Source organism: Propithecus coquereli, unplaced genomic scaffold (genome assembly GCF_000956105.1).
Source record: "Propithecus coquereli isolate 6110/MARCELLA unplaced genomic scaffold, Pcoq_1.0 Scaffold57, whole genome shotgun sequence".
In the NCBI taxonomy this organism is placed as follows: domain Eukaryota; kingdom Metazoa; phylum Chordata; class Mammalia; order Primates; family Indriidae; genus Propithecus; species Propithecus coquereli.
This window is the reverse complement of record NW_012151618.1, coordinates 4,533,879-4,559,570: the sequence shown is the minus strand read 5'-3', so window position 1 is coordinate 4,559,570 and position 25,692 is coordinate 4,533,879. Positions and strand designations below refer to the sequence as shown.

Sequence of the window (25,692 nt, the reverse complement as noted above, 5' to 3'; positions counted from 1 at the left end):
ATAATAATATCTCCCACTTGTTCAGGCCTTGTAACCTGGCCTCTTTCAGAGATAACCTAAAACCAAGAAGTGGGCAAAAAAAGGGGGTGGCGGGGATTTTAGTCACAAAACCACTTAGTAGGAGAGGATGCCATTCTTCATAATGTACTCTCTTAATTTACACAGGTTACTACTAATTTTCTATCGGATTCTCAAACATTAGTGATCTAGAGCTCCTGGCTTTATACAGTAGGCCCACAAGCATACATAGACTTAGAACTGAAGGACAACCCTCTGCCAAGTATATGCCCTCTTCCACTTCTGTTGTTTGACCTGTGCTGGAAACTTTATCACTTGTTTACTCCTCCTCCTTTTTAATTCCTTCTCTCAACAATTCCATTTAGTTAGCTGTCTTCTGTGTGTATGTAATAAAATCTACCATGCCTGGCCTGGCTCTCAAAGCTGTGATCTGCCCCCAGCCTGAGGTTCCTGTGTGACCCTCACTCATTTTCCCTGTAGTGCTGCAAATCTGAACTCTTCCTTGTTATTTGGCTTTAATCCCTGTGTTCCTATCTCCAAGCCTTTGCTGACACTCTTCCCTTGGCCTAGATCTCTTCTTCCCCATGCATATTATAGGGTCAGATTCTACTCACATGTCACCTCATCTATGAAGCCCTTCCCACTCTCTGAATTAGTAGTAATCATTCTCTCTTGTGAATGCTCTTAGAATTTTAACAGATCTCTTTTGCAACAGTTATTCCTATCTTGCATAGTACTTAGGTTTACTTTTGTCTTAGGTCCCTAATATACTATAAACAAATTTAAAAACAACTGATATATGTCAACTTTCTAATCTTACAGATGAGGAAACCGAGTTCCAGGAGATGGAGTGACTTTCACAGCCCCACAGCTAGTTAATCCAAGATTTAAATCCAAATCCTCTAATTCCCAAATCAGTTTTCTCTCCTACATTTATTTATTTAGCACCAAAAAGCACCTATCAAATGCCTGACATTTTTCTAAACATTCTATCTACACTTCTGAACTCATTTAATCCCCATTTTACAGATGAGGAAACCTGATTCAAACCCAAGTAGTCTGATTCTTTCATTACTATACCACCTTACTCTTCTACATGAGAGAGCAGGGATTAGGACTTATGGGATGCCAATAGTAATTGTTTTATATTATTATTATTGATATTTTTATCAGTATGTTATTATTGATGTTGTTAATATTATACTCAAGCACTCTTTTAAGCATTTATGTGAATTAAATTATTTCCCTCCCCGACAGCTTCATGAGGTAGATGCTATTATCATCATCATGCCCATTTTATAGGTGATTGTAACCAAGGTACAAAGAGAGAAAATAACTTCCTAAGTTATACAGTAATGACCAAGCTAGTACTAGAATCCAGTCAGTCTGGGTTTAAACATCTCAGCCTCTAACTGCTGTGCTAGACTGAACCTTAGCTTCTTAGTAGTGCTGAGTCATTGGGAAAGTTGTCTTCCATTTGGCTCAGCTTCCTTTGTAGAGAACATGTAGGAAAAATAGCTGCTAGCTCACAGAGTTGTTTGAAGTTCATGTGAAATATTTATGACAAACACTGATCCAAGGCAGCCCTTCTTCCTGCTTTGCATTTCATCAAGTCGTTCGTTTGGTGAAACTTAAGCAATAGCTGTATTTCATGCATACCTGTTTTGATTTGCTCATTCATCAGTTTCATCTGATATCTGAATATCTCCCACTTTTTTTTATTTTTTTGAGATGGGATCTTGCTGTGTTGCCCAGACTGGAGTGCAGTGGCCATTCACAGGTGTGATCATTGTACACTATAGCCCTGAACTCCTGGGCTTGAGGGATCCTCCTGCCTCAGCCTCCCTAGTAGCCTGTGTTTGGGACTACAGGCCCCTGCCACCAGCCACCATGCCGCTCTCTCACCTTCTTGATAGCTGGATGAGTACGGTCATTATTCTCCTTACAGGCACACTGATGCCATCTAGTGATGGAGAAGAGAAATGCAAGTTTTTCAAGTAAAACGCTGGAAGAAGGCATGGGGTTTTTGTTGTGTGGTCTTTAGGAAAATTTTGCAATGAAAAATGGGTATATTATATCAAAGTTTTTAGTAGGTCTTTTAAGATGTTGCATAAAGGTATATTAATAGTTAATGCACTATTGTAAAATCATTTGCAGTGAGAATGGGATTAAGGCAAGTTCTTGATGCATACAACTTTAAAATATTTTGGCATTAAAGAATCTCATTTTATTGGCCTGTATTTTTCTTGTTCTGATTTTAGTCACTGAGGGTAATAAACACTTAATTGTAAAAACAGGATATAATTAACACATTGAATTAATTTTTGTGTCCATCTGCTTGCTGTTTCTAATACTAGTCCTCAAACTCTTCCAGATTTCCCTGTAATGAAATGATTTACTATTCTTCCATTAGGGAAGAAATTTATTAAGTTGTTTTCCAAAGCATTTATCATCATTAGGGCTGTCTCTTTGTTAGCAGATGAGAGATTATTAGATTAACATGCAAGACATGGGTGAGGGTAGATTTGCCACTGAGAGGATTATACACCATGTGACATAGTTGCCAAAACAGCAAGCGTTCTTAGTGGTCATAAGCACAAAACACAGCTCTTTCAGTTGTGTATACAAGTCAGACACACACTTGGGAACCTTTGCCTGCTTGAGGCACCAGGGAATATTAGTGAAGACAAAACGTGCTTAGAGCTCAGCTTCAGTATTTGCTAATTGCTAATTTGCTGATATTCTGTACAATATACTATTTTGTATTTACTAATTATGGGAACTGTACAAAGTATTTAGTAGACATGGTTTCATTTAATATTCTTAAAATCCCTATAAGGGAGGTCCTATTACATCTCTATCTTCCAAATAAAAATAAATGAGGCTTAGAAAAGTAAGAAACTTGCTCAAGTCTATACGATTAATAAATAATACTTACATGTAGAATATTCATTTGTCAGTCTGTCTCCTTTGGTAGACTGAAATTAAAGGCAAGATTTGTGTCTTTCTAATCCTTAAGTCTTTCATACAGTGCACAACTTTTAGTAGGCACTTGATAAACATATTTGATAACCTGTGAACTTTTTTTTTTTGGCCAGCCAACGCATATTGTTCTGACTCTTTCTAGAAGAGCCGGTGATGAGAATGAATCAGAAAGGAAGGAAGGTGAGACAAGTCCTAGAGCTATGGAGAAAATATACAGGGTATAGCCATAGCAATGTGTCAGGAAGGAGATCATTTTTTGGCCGAAGGTTGACTCCCTCATGAAGAAATGACAAGTTCATTCGGCTAGGGACCATGATCACTTTAATGTAAGCTGACACTCCAGAGTTGAACTGTTATGAATCACAATGTTTAGGGTCAAATTTGTGTTAAATCGATTTGAGCTTTCTTTCCTGACCCTTCATCTTTATGTATTGCTAAATCTTTAAGCAAGTTCAACTCTAAATGCAAATATTACCTATTTGAGCCATCAACCGTTAAGAATTGAGGAGTGATTTTTATGCCTTGTGTGCTGAGTTTTGAAGGAAGTGGAACGAACTCTCTCCTGCGCTCTCTTTCCCCTCCTTCCCTCAATGGGTTTTGAGAGGCCTGCAGTATTCCTTGTGGCTGCTCTTCCTGACTCTGCTGTTTTCCCCTCAAACCACATACCCTCAGTCTGCTGAGTCTCGTGTAACCGGGCACCACATACGTGGCAATGCTTGATTCAAGAAGGACTATAACAGGCCCGGGGAACTGGTTCCCTGTGGCATTTCAGTGTTGATCCTCTCTGCTTTGTCCCTCAGCCACCAGAGGATCTTTGTAGAACTGGCAAGTTTCAGGACATGTGCTACTTATGCTGAGGTTCATTCTTTGTGCGTTTACCTGCATTTAATATATTGGTCCTAAATTCTTTATTTTTTACTCTTTATCCTTAATTCTGTTAATTATATAGCTGTTCCTCTGTTTTCTCTTTTAACGGATCACCCTTACTGCCTGATAATCCTCATCTTAACATTATTCGAGGGCTCTAGTCCTTGGTTCCTCTTTATATTTACAAACAGTATGTGAAGTCAAATTTCTAACAAATTGACAAACAAGAATGAGCCAGGTTGTTCCAGGGTCTCTGGATTAACAAGCCAAAATAATATCATGATTAGATTTTGAGACTGGAGTCAGTTTTTTTAAAGCTAAAGAGGAGCACATGGCAAATCCACCTGGGTCATCGCTCAGCTTTGCCCCTAGCCTGGCACTTTTTATTTTTTAAAATGAAGTTCTTCGTAGGGCATAAAGAGCAAATCACATATGAACAAATTCGAATGTGTTTTCTCTCACCTTTATTTTTTCCATGTCATTATGTCCTATAATTTTATTTTTTCTACTGAAATAATTTCCAATATTACTCTGGTTCTTGTTTTACCTTTTCTGTTTGGATAGAAAGGATCTTGTACACCCAATGTACTTGATTTTTGCTGCTTGGTGGTTTGCCTTTTTGTGACCTCGGGTAAGCTAGCACAGGAAGGAACCTGCAACTTGAGATGATCACTCCCTGATAATTGGATGGTTTCCAAATGGGCCTCAGAAGAGTTGCTTCTCTTCACATGGGGCTTGTTTGACCCTGCCCTGAGTGAGCCATAGCCAGGTGCTGTGGCCGTTAAAGGGGCAACTGCGTTCTCTCATTGGGACACATAAGCTGTTCTTGTCAGATCAACAAAAAAACCCTTTAATTCTAGGTTTAAAATTAGTATAAGAAGTTCATTTTCTAAGGAAGAAAAAAGGAAAACTTGGAGAACACATTTTATGGCTAACAAAAAGTAACTATTCCAGCAGCACCATTCACAATTGCAAAGATGTGGAAACAACCCAAGTGCCCATCACTACATGAGTGAATTAATAAAATGTGGCGTGTGTATACCATGGAGTTCTACTCAGCCACAAAAAACAATGGTGATCTAGCACCTCTTGTATTAGCCTGGATAGAGCTGGAGCCCATTCTACTAAGTGAAGTATCCCAAGAATGGAAAAACAAGCACTACATGTACTCACCATCAAATTGGTATTAACTGATCAACTCTTAAGTGCACATACAGTAATAACATTCACTGGGTGTCGGGCAGATGGGAGTGGGGAGGAGAGGAGGGGTATATACACACCTAATGGGTGTGGTGTGCACTGTCTGGGGTAGCTCTGACTGAAGCTCTGACTTGGGTAGGGCAAAGGCAATATACGTAACCTAAACATTTGTACCCCCGTAATATGCTGAAATAAAAAAAAATTTTAATAAAGTAACTATTCCAAAGAAGGCTTCATGCAGTGTTGATTGAGGTTGTTTGCACAGTAGAAAAAAGATTAATCTCCTGCCTATACTCAAAACCCTCATCAAAATCAGTTTTCTATGAGAAATAGCTCTATCCATGTCTGGCTCCCTGAGGAGAACATGAGTTACTTTGACTGTCCTATCTTTGCTTTTCTGTATCTGCTGTACTCCTAGCACAATAAGTTACATTCAAGAGGCTTTCGTAAAGACACTCTTCTAATTGAGTAGAGACAGAAAAAAGAAATATCTTTCAAAGTTGCACTATGAATTTAGAAAGAACTAGAATGCAAAGAGCCAATTGAATGCCATTTATACCCATCCCGAGGGAGTATTTGTAATAGTAAACTCAGAATTCAGTTGACTAATGTGTTTGGCAATATGTTAGGAGTAAAGAAAGAAAAAAATATTTAAATAGCCATTAATATGAGCCAAAACCTTTTGAGTCCTAGAATTTCAGTGTTGGAAATCATTTGAGTATGAAATCCAAATGTGTGTCTATGTTTTTTGATAATTCTTTTATAAACTGTTTGAAAATACCTCAATTTTAAAATTTATCATAAGGAGACAAACTTAACTTGTGATACAGGCACAAATTTGTGTAAATTTAGAGTCCCTGTACTTTGTCATGGAAACACCCATAAGTTCTTGGTTCTTGGTTCTGCTTTGTGGGGCACTGATGTTCTCCTTAACACCTTTGTACCACAGCTTATAAAATAGAAATAACATATACCTTATAGAGTTTTGTGATAGTCAAGTAAGATAATGTATCTAAAAGACATTTTCTATAGGAAAGTCATATGTTATTTCAGTCTTCCTATCTTTCTATCTAGAAAGCACAGGAATTTTCTAAGTTGCAGAAAATTTTCTGCTTGCACTTTTAATTTTGTCAAAACTAATAGAAATGAAAATTCAACATTTTAGGACTTCTTTTGCATTTGAATATTAAATATTAGAATATATTTATCAGTTTCCAAAATATTTATATAAACTCCTAAATGACTTTTAGAGAGTTTCATAAATTTCACATTTTATTTTTAGATTTTTTAAATGTTGGAATTCACTGTAGGATTATTTTTATTTTTTAATTTCACATCTTTTTCCATATTAGGTATATCTGTAAAGGATGATTGTTTTCCCTTATCAAATACTGAAATTTTTTTGTGTTTGTTTTATTATTATTTAGAGAAGTATAATAGAGAATTATGTCATTTTTGAGTAGCATTTTTTTTGCCCTAAGCAAGTATTCTGTAGTTAAATGTCATCATAAACAGTTAACTTTAAATGTGTTTATATTATTAAACTTCTTGGACATTTTTAAAAGGATATCAGTTAAAATTTGTAACTCTGTATTTCCTCAAAGCCCTGAGAAAATCCTTTTAAAGTGTCTGTTTATGGACTTCAGTTTTAGTATTGTGATAGTTAATGAACACCAGTAGAGGGAGCTCCAACTCATCTTTCTTCGTGAATTTAGCTCTCAACTTAAAATGTAGATTTGTAGAAAGGACACACTTAAACAACACATGATTATATAAATTTTCAAAGGTACTAAAGAATGACAATTTTACTTTTCCTTAACTTTGATGGAGAAAACAATCTCACTTTGATTTCCATGCTTTTAAGTAAACTACCCTCAAGTACAATTGCGTAAACAAAAAACCTCTCATAAATGATCCATCAAGCAACCGAAGGCTTTTAAAACCAAGAATCCAATTGGTCATTTAAGGAGAAAGAGGAGTGATGGTGGTAGTGTTACTGTTTGAAATTGGATTAAGTAAAGTGAAATTATAAATAATTAGTAGATAGTCACAATAGCAGTGTCATTATAATACTAAAGTAAATTGCTGAGTCATTGTGCAGTATAGAGAAAGAAAACTTTAATTTTACTTAGAACTTATATGCATTCTGAAGGTTGTTAAAGCAAAATCTAGAAAGGCTCCATCCAGAACCTTTGCTCATATCTGAAGGCCCGGTCCTAATTATTATCTGTTGGTTTCTTTATAGATCCCAGAAGAAAATACCACGTGAGGCTGCTGGCTTACAACAACATAGAAGATGGCTATCAGGCAGATCAGACAGTCAGCACGCCGGGATGCGTGTGTAAGTGAGAGTCCCGGGAGTTTATTTCACTGTGGCTCACTCTCCTTTTTCTCCTCCTCCCCCTTTAAATTTCTCATTACTACTTGGAAGTCTTGGTGGTTTAATTACCTCCATGCTGCCTAGCAGAATATTTTGAACACATAAGTGCTCAGTAAATATTCAAGTGAGATGTATTAAATTATGAGTACCTATTTTAATTTTGCATGCAAAAGACCATTAGAAATTTAACTGGGGAAAATAACCACTGAATACATACATATAATACTATAATCTATTTTCTTTTATCTGTTTTCATCTTGAGGCTAATTGTCTCCAATCGCTGTTCAGTTTTACTACTACTAAAGAGGTGGTTGTTCTAGTAGTCTTAAGTCTACTGCTTGTTTTCTGAATGTCTTTGGCTAACCATTTGACTTCTCTGTGCATCTGTTTTCCAATGTGTTAAGTGTTAATAGTACAGTCATGTCCTGCATAACAATGTTTTGATCAACAGCAGACCACATATATAATGGTGGCCCCATAAGATTATAATGGGGCTGAAAAATTCCTGTCACCTAGTGATATTGCTGTCATAACCTCATAGAGCAACACATTACCTTTTCTATGTTTAGATACACCAATACTTACCATTGTGTTACAGTTGCTACAGTATTTAGTATAGTAACATGCTGTCAGGGTTGTAGCCTAGGAGCGATAGGCTGTACCATATAGCCTAGGTGTGTAGTAAGTAAGCTATACCATATAGGTTTGTGTAATTGTACTCTAACTGTGGTCCCTAACCCCCGGGCCATGACCTGTTAGGAAACAGGCCATGTATCACCACCTGAGCTCTGTACCACTACCTACCCACCCACGACACCCCACCTCTCGACCGCTAGTCCATAGAAAAATTGTCTTCCATGAAACTGGTCCCTGGTGCCAAAAAGATTGGGGACCACTATCATGTTCACACAATGACAAAATTGCCTAATGGCACATTTCCTAGAATATATCCCTGTTAAGTGATACATGACTATATTTGATTCCTTATTTAACTCATGGAGAGTTGTTTAGGTTTGGATGATATATTTCTAGACAAATATGAGTCTCTGGTGGAAGAAAAACTTAAAATCTACTTGTAGGGTGGGGTACGATGATTTTGCCATTTTACCACTTTCTGCATTAAATGTTATGTTGTGCAGTAAATTAACACTGTCTTTTTCAATAGCTGTTCGTGATCGCATGGTCCCCCCTCCACCACCACCCCACCATCTCTATGCGAAGGCTAACACCTCATCTTCCATCTTCCTGCACTGGAGGAGGCCTGCGTTCACCACTGCACAAATCATTAACTACACCATCCGCTGTAACCCTGTCGGCCTGCAGAATGCTTCTTTGGTTCTGTACCTTCAAACGTATGTAGCCTCTATTAATGGTTGTTTTCTTTGCTTTCCTCCCTACTCATACTTCTTACCATCCTGGGCCCAGCGTGGGCTTCAGTAGTAAGCATTTGTTTTAAGACTTATCTTACTTATAAAATGGGTGGGAGGTTTACATCCTTACTATATTCAGTTCTGAAAGCTGTACTTTTTTGACATTTAATTTACTTAAGTGATTTTTTTATATTTTCCCAGCCTCATGCAACAAGATTAGGCAAGAAGCTATTATTGTTTTCAAGTGGCTAAACTTAGCTAGCAAAAGACCGTTTTCATGCTGGCATCAAAAAGTAGGGCTAGTTGTCATTCCGTTTTCTAGGTTAGAGTTAGAAAGATACCCATGACTATGCTTTAAAAGAATGATTTGACTTCCAATATTTCAAAGAAAATCACTTTCTTTTGAGACATTTCCATACCATTAATTTTCTAGTTTCATATCAGAGGCAACTTACAGACTTACTTCTATAGGATGATATTAACACATTGACTACCACACTAGAAAAAAAATTTTTCCTTGGGGCCATGTGTTTTATTATGAAAATAGAATAAAAACTGCAAAAACAAAATGATCCTTTCTAATTTAATGAAAAATTTGTTTTTGTTTTTGTTTTTGTTTTTTTTTCCTGAGACAGAGTGTCACTCTTTTGCCCGGGCTAGAGTTGAGTGCCATGGCGTCAGGCTAGCTCACAGCAACCTCACACTCCTGGGCTCAGGTGATCCTTCTGCCTCAGCCTCCCAGGTAGCTGGGACTACGGGCATGCGCTACCATGCCCGGATAATTTTTTCTATATATTTTTAGTTGTCTGATTAATTTCTTTCTATTTTTAGTAGAGACGGGGTCTCGCTCTTGCTCAGGCTGGTTTCGAACTCCTGAGCTCAAACAATACGCCCGCCTCGGCCTTCCAGAGAGCTAGGATTACAGGCGTGAGCCACCGTGCTCGGCCCAGGAATTTGTTATTTTTTATTGTTTTCTGTGCATGAGTTATATGCAACTTGAAAAATAGTTCATGCAGCTCCCAAAGTGAAGAGACGTGTGAGTTACATGTGCTTCATGAGGCCCAGGGCTCATAACTAGCATGAGTTAAATACAACTCATATGGCAGTTAATGTGTTAAATGTATTGTAGTAATCAGATTAGATTACTCTTTTTAATTTCAAAATATTAAAGGGGGTACAAGTATTTTTGTTACATAGATTGTTCTTTCAGTCTGAAAAATTTTTTTAAAGAAAATGAGGAGCTAATGAATAATATTATGCCCTACCTGTTGGTTGGAAATACTGACAATCATTTAGAAACAATATGCTATCAGCATTAACAACTTTATTACTCATTATTATAGATCAGAAACTCACATGTTGGTTCAAGGTCTAGAACCAAACACCAAATATGAATTTGCTGTTCGATTACATGTGGATCAGCTTTCCAGTCCCTGGAGCCCTGTAGTCTACCATTCTACACTTCCAGAAGGTAAAGAAAGCAGCACCTCTATGGGTTTTATCTTTTAAAAAAAAAAATGTTAAATATGTCACTTTGAGGAGGACATACCTTGTTTGCCACCTACCAGTTAGTTGATGTGTATGTATTTGTTTTGTTTCTTACTTTTTGAAATTTTTTTCCCCTTTAATATGTTTGTTTATTTTTTTCTTCTGAACATACATATTACACAAGCAAGTGGGCTTACATTTACTGTCCCTTTAGGGAAGACTTATTTTCTAATCAGGTGTGCTGCACCTAAATAATTTAAAATGGAAATAAGTGAATAATGTATTTGTTAATGATCTTATGAGGCCACATTAAAACTCATTTCTATATACAGCACAATGTATATATCTGATTGAGCACCAATTCAGTAGCTTACCTATGGCTAAAGTATTTTTGGTTTCTAGACCTGCATTTTCTTATCTCTAAAATGAGGGTAAAGGACTAGAAAATCTATAGGGATAATTCCTGCTGTGTTTTGATTATCCAGAGAGAAAGCAAGAGACATTTATGTCAGCGAACATAGAGCTGCTTTGCTATGGTTTTGGCAATACTGTGTATGAGATGCGGTGCCCAAACCCAGCTCTTCAGACTTTTAGCTCTTATTAAACATGGAGTCAACTAAAATTCCCAGATTTCACTACTTTTCACAGATATTTAATATAAATTGTTAGACTTAAGTCTGCCACATGAACTCATTGATTTACAACTTTTCAGGGAATAACTAAATGTTTTGGTGTCAGAAGCTTTTTCTTCAGTGACCTCCTAGATCAGATTAAGTGAGTGTTCTATGCATCTTAGTACGAGCTGTAATTTAGATTCAATACTTACGAGGAGAAACTCAGTATCTGAAGGACAGGTACTACTGGTGAAACTGTAAACCTTTCTAGTTAGCTATTTAGCAAAACGTTTCAAGAGCCCTTCATTTTTAAATGCTACCCCTTTGATTTAGTAATTCCCAGCCTAGGAATCCACCATCTTCTTTATGTTTTTTAATGTTTTAAATACTACAAAAATGAAATTAACTTTCAGAAAAAGAATAAAAAATAGTACTTTACTAGTATTGCTAATGATCTTTAAAAGCTGTGATTTTGAGATTTTTATAGTAGTGGTTGCTAGTTTTTCGGACTCTTTTTTAAGCCTGTCAGCCAGGTATTTGAGTGTTTATGAACGATTTTATTTTAGTAATACAATATTTTTTCACATGTGTGTACAGCACCAGCAGGCCCACCAGTTGGAGTAAAAGTGACATTGATAGAGGATGACACTGCTCTGGTTTCTTGGAAACCCCCCGACGGCCCAGAGACAGTTGTGACGCGCTATACCATCCTGTATGCATCCAGGAAGGCCTGGATTGCGGGAGAGTGGCAGGTCCTGCACCGAGAAGGTAAATATGATCATAAATTACCAAGGAGGATGGAAAGTAAGATTATTAGTGTCGCAGAAACAAAAGGAAAGAGGAATGTAGAATTTGTTTTGAATTTATATTTTTATGTATGAGGTAATAAATAATTAAAGATTTTGGTTTTATTCAAAGAGCATTGGGAAGCCATCAACCAATTTTAAGAATGATTCATGTTTCTGAAAGATCATTCTACTCTTATGAAAGAAGAGGACAAGTGGAAGTAAGAATAATGTAAAGGGACTAGTTAGGAAGTAATTGTAGTGGTCTAGGAAAGAGATGATAAGCCTGAACTAGGATGGTGAGGATTAAGATGGAAAGGAAAGGATATTTGAAAGATATTAAGGAGGTAAAATCAATAGGACTTGATAGCTTGGATGATAGGAGGGAGGAATAAGGGAGGGAGAATTGTTATGGATAATTGTTAGGTTTCTGGTGTATCTTGCATGGGAGTAGGAAACATTGGACTAAGATCTAGCTTAAAGGAGGAGACTTTTGTACTGCTACTAAAATGATCCACACGAAATAAGTTGACCCATGTGAGTATTAGGGTCCTCTTAAATACAGAGAAAAGCTGATTAGGGCTTAAGAGCACTGAATTTTCTTTTCTTTTCTTTTCTTTCTTTTTTTTTTTGAGACAGAGTCTCACTCTGTCACCTGGGCTAGAGTGCAGTGGCATGATCATAGCTCAGTGCAACCTCAAACTCCTGGGCTCAAGTGTTCCTCCTGTCTCAGCCTCCAGGTATCTGGGACTACAGGTGCACACCACTATGCCCAGCTAATTTTTAAATTTTTTGAGACGGGATCTTGCTATTGTCCAGGTTGGTGTCAAACTCCTGGGCTCGAGCAGTCCTCCTATCTCAGCCTCCCAAAGTGCTAGGATTACAGGCATGAGCCACTGTACCCAGTTGCCCTTCCCTGCCAATTTAATTTTTTTAACAGTAATTTTTTTTTAGCTGAGAAAAACTGTATTATAAAATTCTTAACATTGCATGCTTAAATCATTACATCCTTTTCGAGATCTTGAATCTTTCATTTGGACAAGTCCCATATGCCAGTTTTTAGATGAGCCATCACATAAATAGTAAAACTTCATTATCTTGGCACTTCCTTGATTCAGACAGACATGATGGGAAAAGAATAGTTTGCCAAGCAATAAAAAGCTTTAAGAAGGATTTCAAGAAGGAAATTTGTCAATCACTTTATAGTACTAGCTACTTCCATATACATTTTACCTTTCAAGAGGAATATTTACCCAATTAAGAAGATAAACTTTAAAGGATATTTGGGTGCATGTAATATAAAACTCTATGCAGTTATAAAATAAACAAATGATAACTTTAGCTGGAGTTTCAATGATTATATATTCATATTTTTCATTAAGCAAAAGCCCCACTAAGAAACAATTTTCTGGTCCCTGAAGAGATTTGATAGTAATAAGTACTTGACAGCAATGCGATTTTGTATTTATATGTCTTATCTGTTGCTGCCTAACAAACTATTCTACAACTTAAAACAACCATTTTTTTTTTCTTCTCCTCATTCCTTGAGTAAGCAATTTGGACTGAAATCAGTTTGGCAGTTCTTCTGTTGGTCTCTCATGAGGCTACAGCCATCTTACAGTTTTGGTAGGGTCTGAGTAGTCTAAAAACAGCAGGACAGGGTTCCAGAATCAGGAAGAGGGGGAAGAAGCCCCATGTAAAAAGCTTTACAAGCCTCTGCTAGTGTCTGATCAGGTAGAGCAAGTCACGTGGCCAAGCCCAGAGCCAGTGTGGAATGGGCTACCCAAGGATCTGAATAGATGGAGGTGTAATTCACTGGGGGCTCTTAGTGTTACAGTCTACTGCAATATTCTTAAAATGTGTAATTCAATTTCAGTTATTCAATTCCAAAATGATTTATTCACACAATGCTTAACCACATGCCTAACCTGACTTAATGAGGTGTTATAAGCATTAATAAAGATTTTTGATAGCATGAGCACATACTTCTTTTAGTCCTTTATTTGTACCTGCCTAAAAAGAAGCAATATAGATTTGTTTTGAGTCCTTTTAAATGTATTCATTTGTCATTTTGAGACAGAGCTCAGAAAATAATATTTTGCCTTATTGACAGCTCAGTAGCAACATGAATTATAATTGCAGATTTTTACATCTACATAAGCTTTTCTAACTATATAATAATGCACAGGGAAAAAAATCTGTATGTTTTTTGGTGCAATTTTAAGAAACATTCTTCGCGAAAAGCTTTTGTCATTTGTTAAATTTAGAGAACTTTTTTCGTAGCAAATGCCAGTGATTCATAGAGTACAAATAAACAATGTAAGTAAAAAACAATTAAGTTTACTTTTTTGAGAGAGAAAAATATAGAGTTAGACTTACATGTAAACAAAAAGAAGGAATATAACATGGCATTTAAAGGAAAACTAAAATGTAAAATTGTCTTTTGTGTCTAATTATGGCAACTTTTGGAAAGGTAATGATGTAGAAAAAGATGGAGGAAAAAAGGAGAGGAAATGTCAATTTCTCTTTCCCATATACCTATTAGTCTTCTATACATATTAGGTTTATACATATTTATATACATATTTAATTCACAAATTTAATCCCAAATTGAACAAGATTTTTTTCACGAATCAAAACATTTAAAAATGCTTTTGGTGAGCATATGGTATTTATGGCTAAAATGGTACATGGTAGAATGGTTGAGCAGAAATGTAATATGAAATTATACCTGTGTATAATTTAAAGTGGATCATAAATTACAGTCTTTACCTTCCTGGTATGTGGTAAATCAGCACAAGCTACTCAATTATTTTCAAATCTAAAAGGTGCTGGAGGAAATTATGCTCTACCTCAGCAATTCCTGAACTCTGTTCTTTATGAGTTCCCTGAGATTATAAAGATGCCCCTCCTTCAAAAAATTTTTTCCATGATTAAATGAGTTTGAGAAATACCATATACCATTTTTTCTGTTAGAGATTCACATTGGAAATTAGAAGTCCTGCAATAAAGAAATCCATTTAACTCAGCATTTGCCAAATGAATTGGACTAACAGTAGTAGAAACATATTCGTTTATTAAACTAATTCTTATTGAGTGATTACTATGTGTCAGGCTCTGTACAAGGCATTGCAGTACCACAGTAAATGAAGCAAAATCCCTACCCCCACTGGAATTTATATCCCAGGTAACAAACCGATAAATATATAAATTTTCAGGTAGTGTCATAAATGCTTCAGAGATAGCTACAATAGAGAAAAGAAGCAAAGCGATGGAGGTTGTAAAATAAGTTCTCTTGGAAGAAATAACATTAAGTGTAGCCCTGTGGATATCTGGGAGAAGTACAAAGGCCCTGTGGCAGAAGTGTGTTTGGCATGTTAAAAGAAGAAGCAGCCCAGGGAGGCTAGAGTGAGGGGAAGAGGAGGCAGTAAGAAATGAGGTAGGGAGGTAACCAAGGGCAGATCTTGTAGACTAGACTTTGTGAACTGTAGATTTTATTCTAAGATAGAAGATACTGAAGACTTTTGACCAGATTTACATTTAAAAAGTTTGCTCTGCCAACCCGAAAAAATGAATTATAGGAAGGTACGAGTGGAATTTTGGAGACCATTTAATAGGCAAGTGTCCATGTGAGAGTTGATGAGGGTTTGGACCAGGGTGCTAGTGGTGAAGGTAATAAGTTACTGGAACATAATTTAGAAGAAGAGCTTATCAGATTTGCTTGTAAATTGATATGTAGTGTAATAAAAAAGAGAAGCTAAATTAGTGGGAGAAATAAGTGGTTTGGTTTTGAACATGTTAAATTGGAGATGTCTTTTAGGTGTCCAAGTAAAGAGGCTGATTAAACAGTGGGAGGGTTAAGTTCATGAGAGAGATATGGACTAGAGATATAACTTAGTCATCAGTGTGTAGATGATACTTAAGGCTATAGAACTGGGGGAAACAATCATTTAAAACATGTGGACAAGAGAGAGAAAGGCCTGAGACTGCACCATGGGGCACTTCTCCAACCCCCAAATCTGTCACAAACAGCTTGTATTTTTAACAAGTTCAATGGACATTTACTAAGAAGTATCTTGTACAAAGCATTCTGCTAGCCACCTTAAGGTGTTCAAATATGAAAAAAAAAATTTTCTTTTTGAAGAAGAGAAGACAGAGATGAGAAAGAAAACTTAACTTTTATTGAGTATATACACTTGGGTCACACACTTGCTCGTGATAATTTATTTAATCCTTATAATAATAATGTGAAGTAGGAACTATTGCCCCCATGCAAAAGTAGACTTCAGTAACATGCCACAAGTCACAGATTACTTAGTTGGTAGTATGTAAGGATTTGATCAACATTGATCCAACGCTATTATGAAATTGCTTATGAAATTCCTAGTCTAGCTAAAAATTCAGACACATGTAAAAGGCAGGACACTGACATAATCACACTAATTGAGATTGAGACAGTCTACTGAGAGAATATAGACAAATCACTTTAACATTGGGAAATGCTTTGAATGTGCTCATAGAGGAGCCAGAATGTTATAGTTTCCTTTTTTCCCTAAATGAAGATGCTTTTTGTGGGGGGACAGGGAGTACATGCACACACATACTGCTGATCCACTTATAAAACTTAAATTAAGTGAAAAGACTGTCAGTTTCTGGTAGTGATTGGATTTTGCCAAGTATGTTTTATAATTAAATATATTCCGTGATATGGAAACTCTATTTATATCTCTCTATGTGAAGAAATTGAAATATTCTTCCTTCTAGATAGTTGTAACACATCATAATACATCTTTGTTTTTTATTTCATCTGCCTAAGAACATGGTAACACTGGAAGGACTCTTCGTGATTCTAAATAGGGGTTACTTTGTTTATTGAACAGTTGTGTACTCAGGTAGCTCACACCCTCTTCAGGCCAAGTTGAAACCAGAGAACATGAAAACAAGCTGTGTTCTGGCTCCTGGCATTGCTGCTGGAGGTTTGGGCTGCCTCATACCATGTGACCTGCAGAGGTAGCCTCTGTATCATGACCTCAGCTCTAAAATCACCCCACGTGTCAGTTGCATAATGAAGTACACTCTAGCAAGTGCCCTAGAGTAGCCAGCTCTGGCTGGGAGGTGACTGCTATAAACTATTGTAAACTCTTTGAAGCTAATGTAAGGTTGCTCTGAGTCAGAAAAAAGTGACATGAAATCAGTGCAGGAAAGCTGGGATTCCCTGTGTATATCTACCTACAAATGCAGTGCTAGAACAACTTTCTGATTATATTTCTATTTGTATTACAGGAACACTCTGAGGTTCCTATGTAACTTTGCATTTTCTTTCCTGTTTACCTTAAAGAAATCTGAGATCATAATTAGGCCAGTGAAAAGTATATGCATGCTTTCAAAAGTACCTGTGTTGTTTCTGATTTAAGAAGGAAGAATAAGATTACCTACCGCAGCTGTTACCATAAGTGGTTTAAACATGTCTAATAAAAAGTCTCTCACATTGCATTTTTAGAAATCCAGTTATAATTATTGAATCTAGATTCATTGTACCATTCTCTTTGTATGTTTGAAATGTTCTATAATAAATGTTTTTAATGCCATTTGTATTCATATCTATGTAAAAAATAAAACATTTTGTATATATAAATATATATATTTAAATATATGCATTTTAAATTACATATGTATATATAAACCCAAACAAAAATGCGTGCTACTTTTAAGAACTACTGCCAAAATAAAATGACAGAGAAGAGCTATATGGGGGAAATGTGCATGGTACAATGTTAAGTGAAAGATAGAAAAAATACATGCTTCCTCGTGTGTATAGTTGTAAGTAAAAAAAAAAAAAATACATGCAGTAAATATGTATTCACATACTCATGTGCACACACACAAATACACTAAAATGCTGATAATGGGAGATTGTAATTTTATTTATATTTATCTTTATTTTCCAAATGTTCTACAATGAACATGTGTCACCTTTATAATCAGAAAAATATTTTTAAAATAACTGCAATGAACATGTCACCTTTATAATCAGAAAAATACATTTTTTTTTAAAAAAGGACCATGTTTGTATGATTGAAAGAATAAATGATAAATGTTTACTTAATTTGTAATTGATGTATTTATAGGGGCAATAACCATGGCTTTGCTAGAAAATCTGGTAGCAGGAAATGTGTACATTGTCAAGATATCTGCATCAAATGAGGTGGGAGAGGGACCCTTTTCAAATTCTGTGGAGCTGGCAGTACTTCCAAAGGAAACTTCTGAATCAAATCAGAGGCCCAAGCGTTTAGATTCTGCTGATGCCAAAGGTCTGTATACTGCCACCATCACTGTGAATTTTCTTAAAGAAAAAAAAAAAAAAATATATATGTATATGTATGTATATATCTAGCTCCCTTACACTTTATTTCAGCTCCTACAATTGCCATATCCCTAAACCTGCTCTCAGTTCCTTAAATTGTTGCTGGTGAGATTCTAATGTTATGAGCCACATGGCTCTTCTCTGTACTTCTAGAAGTGGCAAAATCACCTCAGAATTAAGTGCACTTTTCAGACCAGTGTTCCCAATTACTTCTTTTCCCAGCTGTGCAACCACCAAGACAGACAAGCTGCACTGCCCATGTACTGATGGGAGTGAGCTTCCTGGGAGGTTTCATGGAAATAAACAGCAGCGGTGATTGTGGTGTTTAAGTTAAGAAGAACATGGTTTTCATTAAGAGTTTTCACCACAGAAAAAGCAGCCTTTCTGGAGAGTGGTTTTTTTCCTCTCTCCAGAAAAGCAATCGGAAAAATATTTTTAAAGAGCCACCTTCACTCCACTCAGTGTAACTGTCAGCCTGTTCTGAAGAAATCTGGTGCCCGCTGGGGTACAGGATTAGACACCACCTTTCCCTCCTCTTTGTGGGAGAAGGAGGGTAGTTTTAAATGGAGGAAATGTCAGCTGAACTCTCAGGACAGGATTAATTAAGGGCTCTTAGTTCCACAGAGAACAGTCATTCCGTGCCAGGGTGTGTGTGTGTGTGTGTGTGTGTGTCTGTGTCTGTGTGTGTGTGTTAGAAAGAGAATGGGGGAGAGGGGAAGGGCGGTAGATTTAGAACAGGAAGGAGTAAGCCACAGTGTCATCAGGCAAGGCTCATATTTGATTCTCAAATACCTTGCTACTCAAAATGGCTCTGGGACCAGCAGCATGGACATCACCTGAGAACTTGTTAGACATACAGAAACGTGGGCCCCACCCGAGACTTAGTGAATCAGAATTTGCATTTTTTCATATCCCCTAGTGATTCATATGCACATTAAGTTTGAGAAGCCCTGCTTTAATGTATGTAAGTGGAAAACTAATCTTCAAAGTACAGATCTGCTTTCAAGGCAACATGATATGAAAACTATTCTTTGGTCCATCGAGGAATAATTACATTTTGTGCCTGTTATCCATAACTTATGAACTGTGTGTGTTAGAAAGAGAATAGGGGGTGGGGAGAAGGGCAGTAGAACTAATATTCATGTTTGATATAATCATGAGACCTAAAACTCGTAGTTAGAATCCTTAATAATAGAAGATAAACCAATCTCTGAAATCACTGATAAAAGATTTTGTTTCTTTCCTGCTTAGATATTGATGTCAAAACTTCTCCTATGAGGAAAAATTATGGAAAAGCAAATATATGTCTGAGAATTATGATAAATGGCATCATTTATTTTTCTGATTGATTCTGAGTAAATGTGTTTCCCCTCTAGTTTATTCAGGCTATTACCATCTGGACCAAAAATCAATGACTGGCATTGCTGTAGGCGTTGGCATAGCTTTGACCTGCATCCTCATCTGTGTTCTCATCTTGATATACCGAAGTAAAGCCAGGTGTGTTTCCATTGCTGGAGATGTTGAGGTAGTTAAAAACAATTACGGTAACCACAGGAAACAAATTGAAATCAAGCGCCTTTAGAGTAACTGGGATTTTCTACTTTAAAATAAATGTACAGTATTGTTACTTGAGTTCTTACAGCTGTAGAAATGTGCTCGTTTTAGAGAGAGGTTATTTTCTTGCTATTTGAAAAAATTACTATGCCAGTAAAATATTCTGAAATGAGGATAGTGTCCTCATTTCCTTAGTGTTTTGAGAAACGCAAAATATATCACTGGGATTTTTTTTTAATGGCGCACTTAGTCTGATGCATCCGCTTATTGAGAAGATTCCTTGCTGTCTAGAATATTTCGTATTTAAGTCGCAGTCCCTAAAATGCCTGATTCACTGAGAACACCATAGGACATATGGTTGGGATTCTCCAGACAAGGATGAAGACAAGTACAATAACTAGAGACTGGGTTATCTATAAACTCTGTCGGACAATCTCATCTATGGATTGACTTTGGCAAAATTTTCAGCAGTATCTTGCACTCAGTGAACTTGTCTATTTTTAACCTTTTATATTTTGGTTTTTGCCTTCATTTACTCTTAAGGTTGTTTTTGAATGAAAAAAAATCAAAGTCAAATATACATTATTCTGGGGGGGGCAAGGGCAACATACGTAACTTAAACATCTGTACCCCCATAATATGCTGAAATAAAAAAAAAATACACATTATTCTTGGGTAATCTCCATCACTAGTCTCCCTCCATTACCATAGATTTTTCAGAGTCTCCTCTTTGTATACTCTGTATATGCTTGTGCATAGAAACATACTCAAAAAACATTAATGAAAAAGTTCTAACATCTTGTGGATATTGAACTGGCTTAGTTTTAATGTCCACATTTTTCACTTTAATAATTTTTAATAAAATCTTCATGCACATCATTTTAGTAATGCCTAAACCTTGCAGAAGTGCTACTCTAAATTTACCATCGTTAATTGGCAAGTTAATTGTTATGTTAGTGTAACCATCTGTGGTCCTGAAGGGGAAAATATAAATTAAAAAATTATAATTTCTGTACAGATTAGGAATAAGAAACAATAATTGTTTATAAAAAGTAATTTAAGTAGAGATTGAGGCAAAAAAAAGATGCTTCTTTTTTTAAATTTCAAAATATTAAGGGGGTACAAGTGTTTTTGTTACATGGATGAATTGAATAATACTGATGTCAGAGCTTTTAGTGTGCCTATCACCAGAGTAGTGTACATTGTACCCAACAGATGTGTTTTTATCCCTTTCCCTCCTCCCATCCTCCCCCTTCTTAGTTTCCAGTGTCCTTTATACCACTATATGACCATGTATACCTATCATTTAGCACCCACTTATTAGTGAGAACATGTGGTGTGTGTTTTTCCATTCCTGGGATACTTCGCTTAAGATAATCTTCTCCAGTTCCATCCAAGTTGCTGCAAAAGGCATTATTTCATTCCTTTTGATGGCTGAGTAGTATTCCATGGTGTATGTGTGTGTGCGTGTATGTGTATGTGATAAACACACACACACACACATTTTCTTTAGCCACTCATCAATTGATGGGCATTTAGGTTGATTCCATGTCTTTGCAATTGTGAATTGTGCTATGATAAACATTCAGGTACAGATGTCTTTTTGACATAATCACTTCTTTTCCTTTGGGTAGATACCTAGCAGTGGGATTGCTGGACTGAGTGGTAGGTCTACATTTAGTTCTTTGAGGAATCTCCATACTTATTTTCCATAGAGGTTGTACTGATTTACAGTCCTACCACCGGTGTCTAAGCATTTTTTTTCCACTGCATACATGCCAACATCTATTGTTTTTTTATTTTTTTAATGGCCATTCTGATGGTTGAGGTAAGGTGGTATCTCATTGTGGTTTTAATTTGCATTTCCCTGATGATTAGTGATGTTGAGCATTTTTTCATATGTCTGTTGGCTGCTTGCCTATCTTCTTTTGAAAAGACTCTTGTTCATAACTTTTGACCACTTTTTAAGGGGGTTATTTGCTTTTTCTTGGTGATTTGTTTGAGTTCTTTGTATTGTAGATTCTGGATATTAGCCTTTTGTCAGATGTGTATTTTACAGATATTCTTCTGTAGGTCATCTGTTTACTCTGTTAATTACTTCCCTTGCTGTGCAGAAACTTTTTAATTTAATTAAGTCCCGTTTATTTATTTTTGTTGCTGTATTTGCCATTTGGATCCTAGTCATAAATTCTTTGCCTAGAATGATGTTTAGAAGAGTTTTTCCAACATTTTGTTCTAGAATTTTTATGGTTTCAGGGCTTACATTTAAGTCTTTAATCCATCTTGAGTTAATTTTTGTATATTGCAAGAGACAGGGATCCTGTTTCGTTCTTCTACATGTGGCTGTCCAGTTTTCCCAGCACCATTTATTAAAGAAGGCATCCTTTCTTTAGCATATGTTTTTGTCTGCTTTGTCAAAAATGAGTTGGTCATAGCTATATGGTTTGATTTCTGGGTTCTTTATTCTGTTCCATTGGTCTGTGTGTTTACCTTTATACCAGTACCATGTTGCTTTGGTTACTATAGCCTTGTAGTACAATTTGAAGTCAGGTCTTTTTGCATAATTTAGGATTAATTTATCTAGATCTGTGAAAAATGATGTTAGGATTTTGATGGGAATTGCATTGAATCTGTAAATCACTTTGGGAAGTATGGAGATTTTAACAACGTTGGATCTTCCAGTCCATGAATATGGAATGTTTTTCCATTTCTTTGTGTCATCTATGATTTCTTTCATCAGTGTTTTATAGTTCTCCTTATAGAGATGCCTAGGTAAATACCTAGGAATATACCTTCTTGGTTAGGTAGATTCCTAGATATTTTATTTTCTCTGCAACTGTTGTAAATGGTATTGAGTACTTAATTTGAGTCTTAACTTGACTGTTACTAGTATATAAAAATGTTACTGATTTGTGTGCATTGATTTTGTAACCTTAGACTTTGCTGAATTCACTTATCAATTCTAGGAGTCTTTGGTAGAGTATAGGATTTTCTAGATACAAGATTGTAGCATCAGCAGACAGGGATAGTTTGACCTCCTCTTTCCCACTTTGGATGCTCTTTATTTCCTTCTCTTGCCTGAATGTGCTGATGAAGGACTTCCAGCGCTATGTTGAATAGAAGTAGTGACAGTAGGCACCCTTGTCTTGTTCCAATTCTTAGGGGAAACACTTTCAGCTTTTCCCCATTCAATATGATGTTGTCTGGGGTTTGTCCTATATGGCTTTTATTTATTTTGAGGCACATTCCTTCTATGCCTAATTTGTTGAGGGTTTTTATCATGAAGGGGATGCTGGGTATTATCAAATACTTTTTCTGCATCTATTGAGGTGATCATAGGGTCTTTATTTTTTACTTCTGTTTATGTGGTGAATCACATTTACTGATTTGTGTATACTGAAACATCCTTTCATCCCTGGGTTATGAAACCCATTTGATCATGGTGAGCTTTTGGATGTGCCGTTGAATTCAGTTTGCTAATATTTTGTTGAGGATTTTTGCATCTATGTTCATAAGGGATATTGGTCTGTAGTTTCTTTTTTGTTGTGTCCTTTCCTGGCTTTGATATCAAGGTAATACTGGCTTTGTAATATGAGTTAGAGACAGTTGCCTCCTTCTTGATGTTACGGAACAGCTTCAGTAGAATGGGTGCCAGTTCTTCGTAGATCTGATAGAATTAGGCTATGAATCCATCTGGTCTGGGGCTTTTAGTTTTTTGGGAGATTTTTTATTACTGTTTCAATCTCACTGCTAGTTATTGGTCTGTTCAGGATTTCTATTTCTTCCTGACTCAGGCTTGAGATGTTGTGTATTTCCAAAAATTTATCCATTTCCTCTAGGTTTTCTAGTTTGTGTGGGTAGAGGTTTTCATAGTAGTTATATATGATATTTAATATTTCTGTGGTATCAGTTGTTGTATCTCCTTTTTTCATTTCTGATTGAACTTATGTGAATCCTTTCTCTTCTCTTTCTAGTTAATTTAACTAATGGTCTGTCAATTTTGTTTATCTTTTCAAAGAACAAATTTTTGTTTCATTGATTCTTTATATTTTTTTGTTTCCTATTTCATTTAGTTCTGCTCTGAGCTTTCTTATTTCTTTTCTTCTGCTGGCTTTGGCTCTAGTTTGTTCTTTTTTCTAGTTCCTTGAAGTGTGACATGAGACTGTTAATTCATGATCTTTCTGTCTTTTTGATGTAAGAATTTAAGGCTATAGCTTTCCCCCAAGATGCTTTTTCAAATCATGAAAGTTTGCAGCAGTGATTTGGAGCTAAAATCCAAACCACAATTTCTAAAACTACTTGAGAAACGAGTATTCAAGAACTTCGTTGTTTGCAGAGTTATGATTATAAGCTAAATTTGGTACATTTGCCTATATGTTATACGAAATTAGATTTCCTCTTCTTGCCAATATTTCAGGAAATCATCTGCTTCCAAGACAGCACAGAATGGACCTCAACAGTCATCTCGTACCAGTGCTTCCTTAGCTAGTGGAAATGAGGTAGGAAAGAACCTAGAAGGAGCTGCAGAAAATGAAGAATCCTTAATGCCAATGATAATGCCAGACAGCTTCATTGATGCAAAGGTACTGAGTTGAGAGACTGGTTTGCTGCATAATCCTTCCTTCCATTCATCTTCCCTCCATGTGTGAAACTTACTTCCAAAAAATTATGTGTTAAATGTATTACATCTCTGTTCTTCTTAATGAAATATACAAATTTTACCCAGGTCCTTCCTTGCATAAAATATTTAGGGAGCAAAAGATGAAGATAGAGAATGGAAAAGCTATAGAAAAAAGTGAGCATAAATTCAATTAGATGGGATTATAGGAAACAAAGATGCCTTAAATAAGGATAGTATAGTCATTAGTCTGTATTCACTATAATTTGGCTGCCCTATATTTACAGGGTAAACAATTTTTTATTAATCCCTTTGTGTACTTAGTTTGGTTGACTATTGAACTGAATTGGTCATGAGACTATCCCAGGTATGAATGACTTCTTTTTGAAATAGGGAACATCTAAATAGATGCATCAAGATCCTTCTCTTTATGACCCAAGGAAGTTGGATATAGTAAAGAAATGTCATTGGAGGATGTTACTTTATGTCCTTTCTAGCATATGTAATGATAGTACAGTAGTAAGCATTATGAACACCAACTTAAAGTTATTTTTAGTCACTTTGCAACATTAGATATTGTGCATTATTGCAGTAGCTCCCATAACCAATGTGCTATAAATCAGGTAGTCAGCAAACTATAGCCCAGCCCAGGCCAGCCTGCAGCCTGTTTTGTATGGCCACCCTTGAGCTAAGACTGTTTTTTACATTTTTAAAGGGTTTAAAAAAAAAAAAGAACATGCAACACAGGCCATACATGGCCTGCAAAGCCTAAAATATTTACTATCTGGCCCTTTACAGGAAAAGTTTGCCAAACCCTCTACCAATTATTTTCCTCCAACACTTTCCTAAGACTTAGAGTAACAAAAATATAACAAAATGTCAGGTACTTTTAAGATTAAATTTTATGTAATTATATTTAACAGATGCCATCTACTTATATCTAACACAGTGCTATATATAATGTATATTATGAGTAAACAATAATTGATATTTGCTACTTCTGTTGTCTTTTTTGTTTGCAGCCTAATTTAGCTTTTAGTTTCTAACACAAATTAAGCTGTTCAACGTTTTTGAAATTAATCTAAAACATTAGAAGCTAAAACTTATAAATAAGCATAAAAAGTACTAAAATATCCCATGGATCTGTTATTACTAGTTTGAAAGCAGACATGAGAAAGGCTAGGGGATAGGAAGGGTGGAGAGGACATGGAAAAAAAAAAGAAAAAGAAACTGAAATGAAAGGAGGCAGAGAGGAGTAGAATTCTGAAGTGATGGAGAAAAATAAGTTTAGAGGATGTCTTTCTCAAGTCCCTTGGGTTAGCCTAAAGGTTGATACTCCATATAATGCCATTTTGTTGAGTGTATGCAGGCACATTATATTTTTTTCTCCCCAACTGCTTTTTAAAATTGTCAAAGATGCAGAAAGGTTGAGAGAATAATGTAATGAAT

The 25,692-nt window shown here is 36.0% G+C and overlaps 1 protein-coding gene across 1 annotated transcript in view; it reads left to right on the top strand.

Moving 5' to 3' along the window:
- The window catches only part of PRTG (protogenin), a 129,972-nt gene that overhangs the window by 102,878 nt on the left and 1,402 nt on the right, over positions 1-25,692 (top strand). The window contains exons 12-18 of the mRNA XM_012658026.1: positions 7,316-7,411; positions 8,616-8,802; positions 10,164-10,291; positions 11,520-11,690; positions 17,836-18,018; positions 19,448-19,568; positions 24,043-24,208. Of these exons, the coding sequence (XP_012513480.1) occupies positions 7,316-7,411; positions 8,616-8,802; positions 10,164-10,291; positions 11,520-11,690; positions 17,836-18,018; positions 19,448-19,568; positions 24,043-24,208 (1,052 nt within the window). The remainder of the gene's footprint in view (positions 1-7,315; positions 7,412-8,615; positions 8,803-10,163; positions 10,292-11,519; positions 11,691-17,835; positions 18,019-19,447; positions 19,569-24,042; positions 24,209-25,692) is intronic.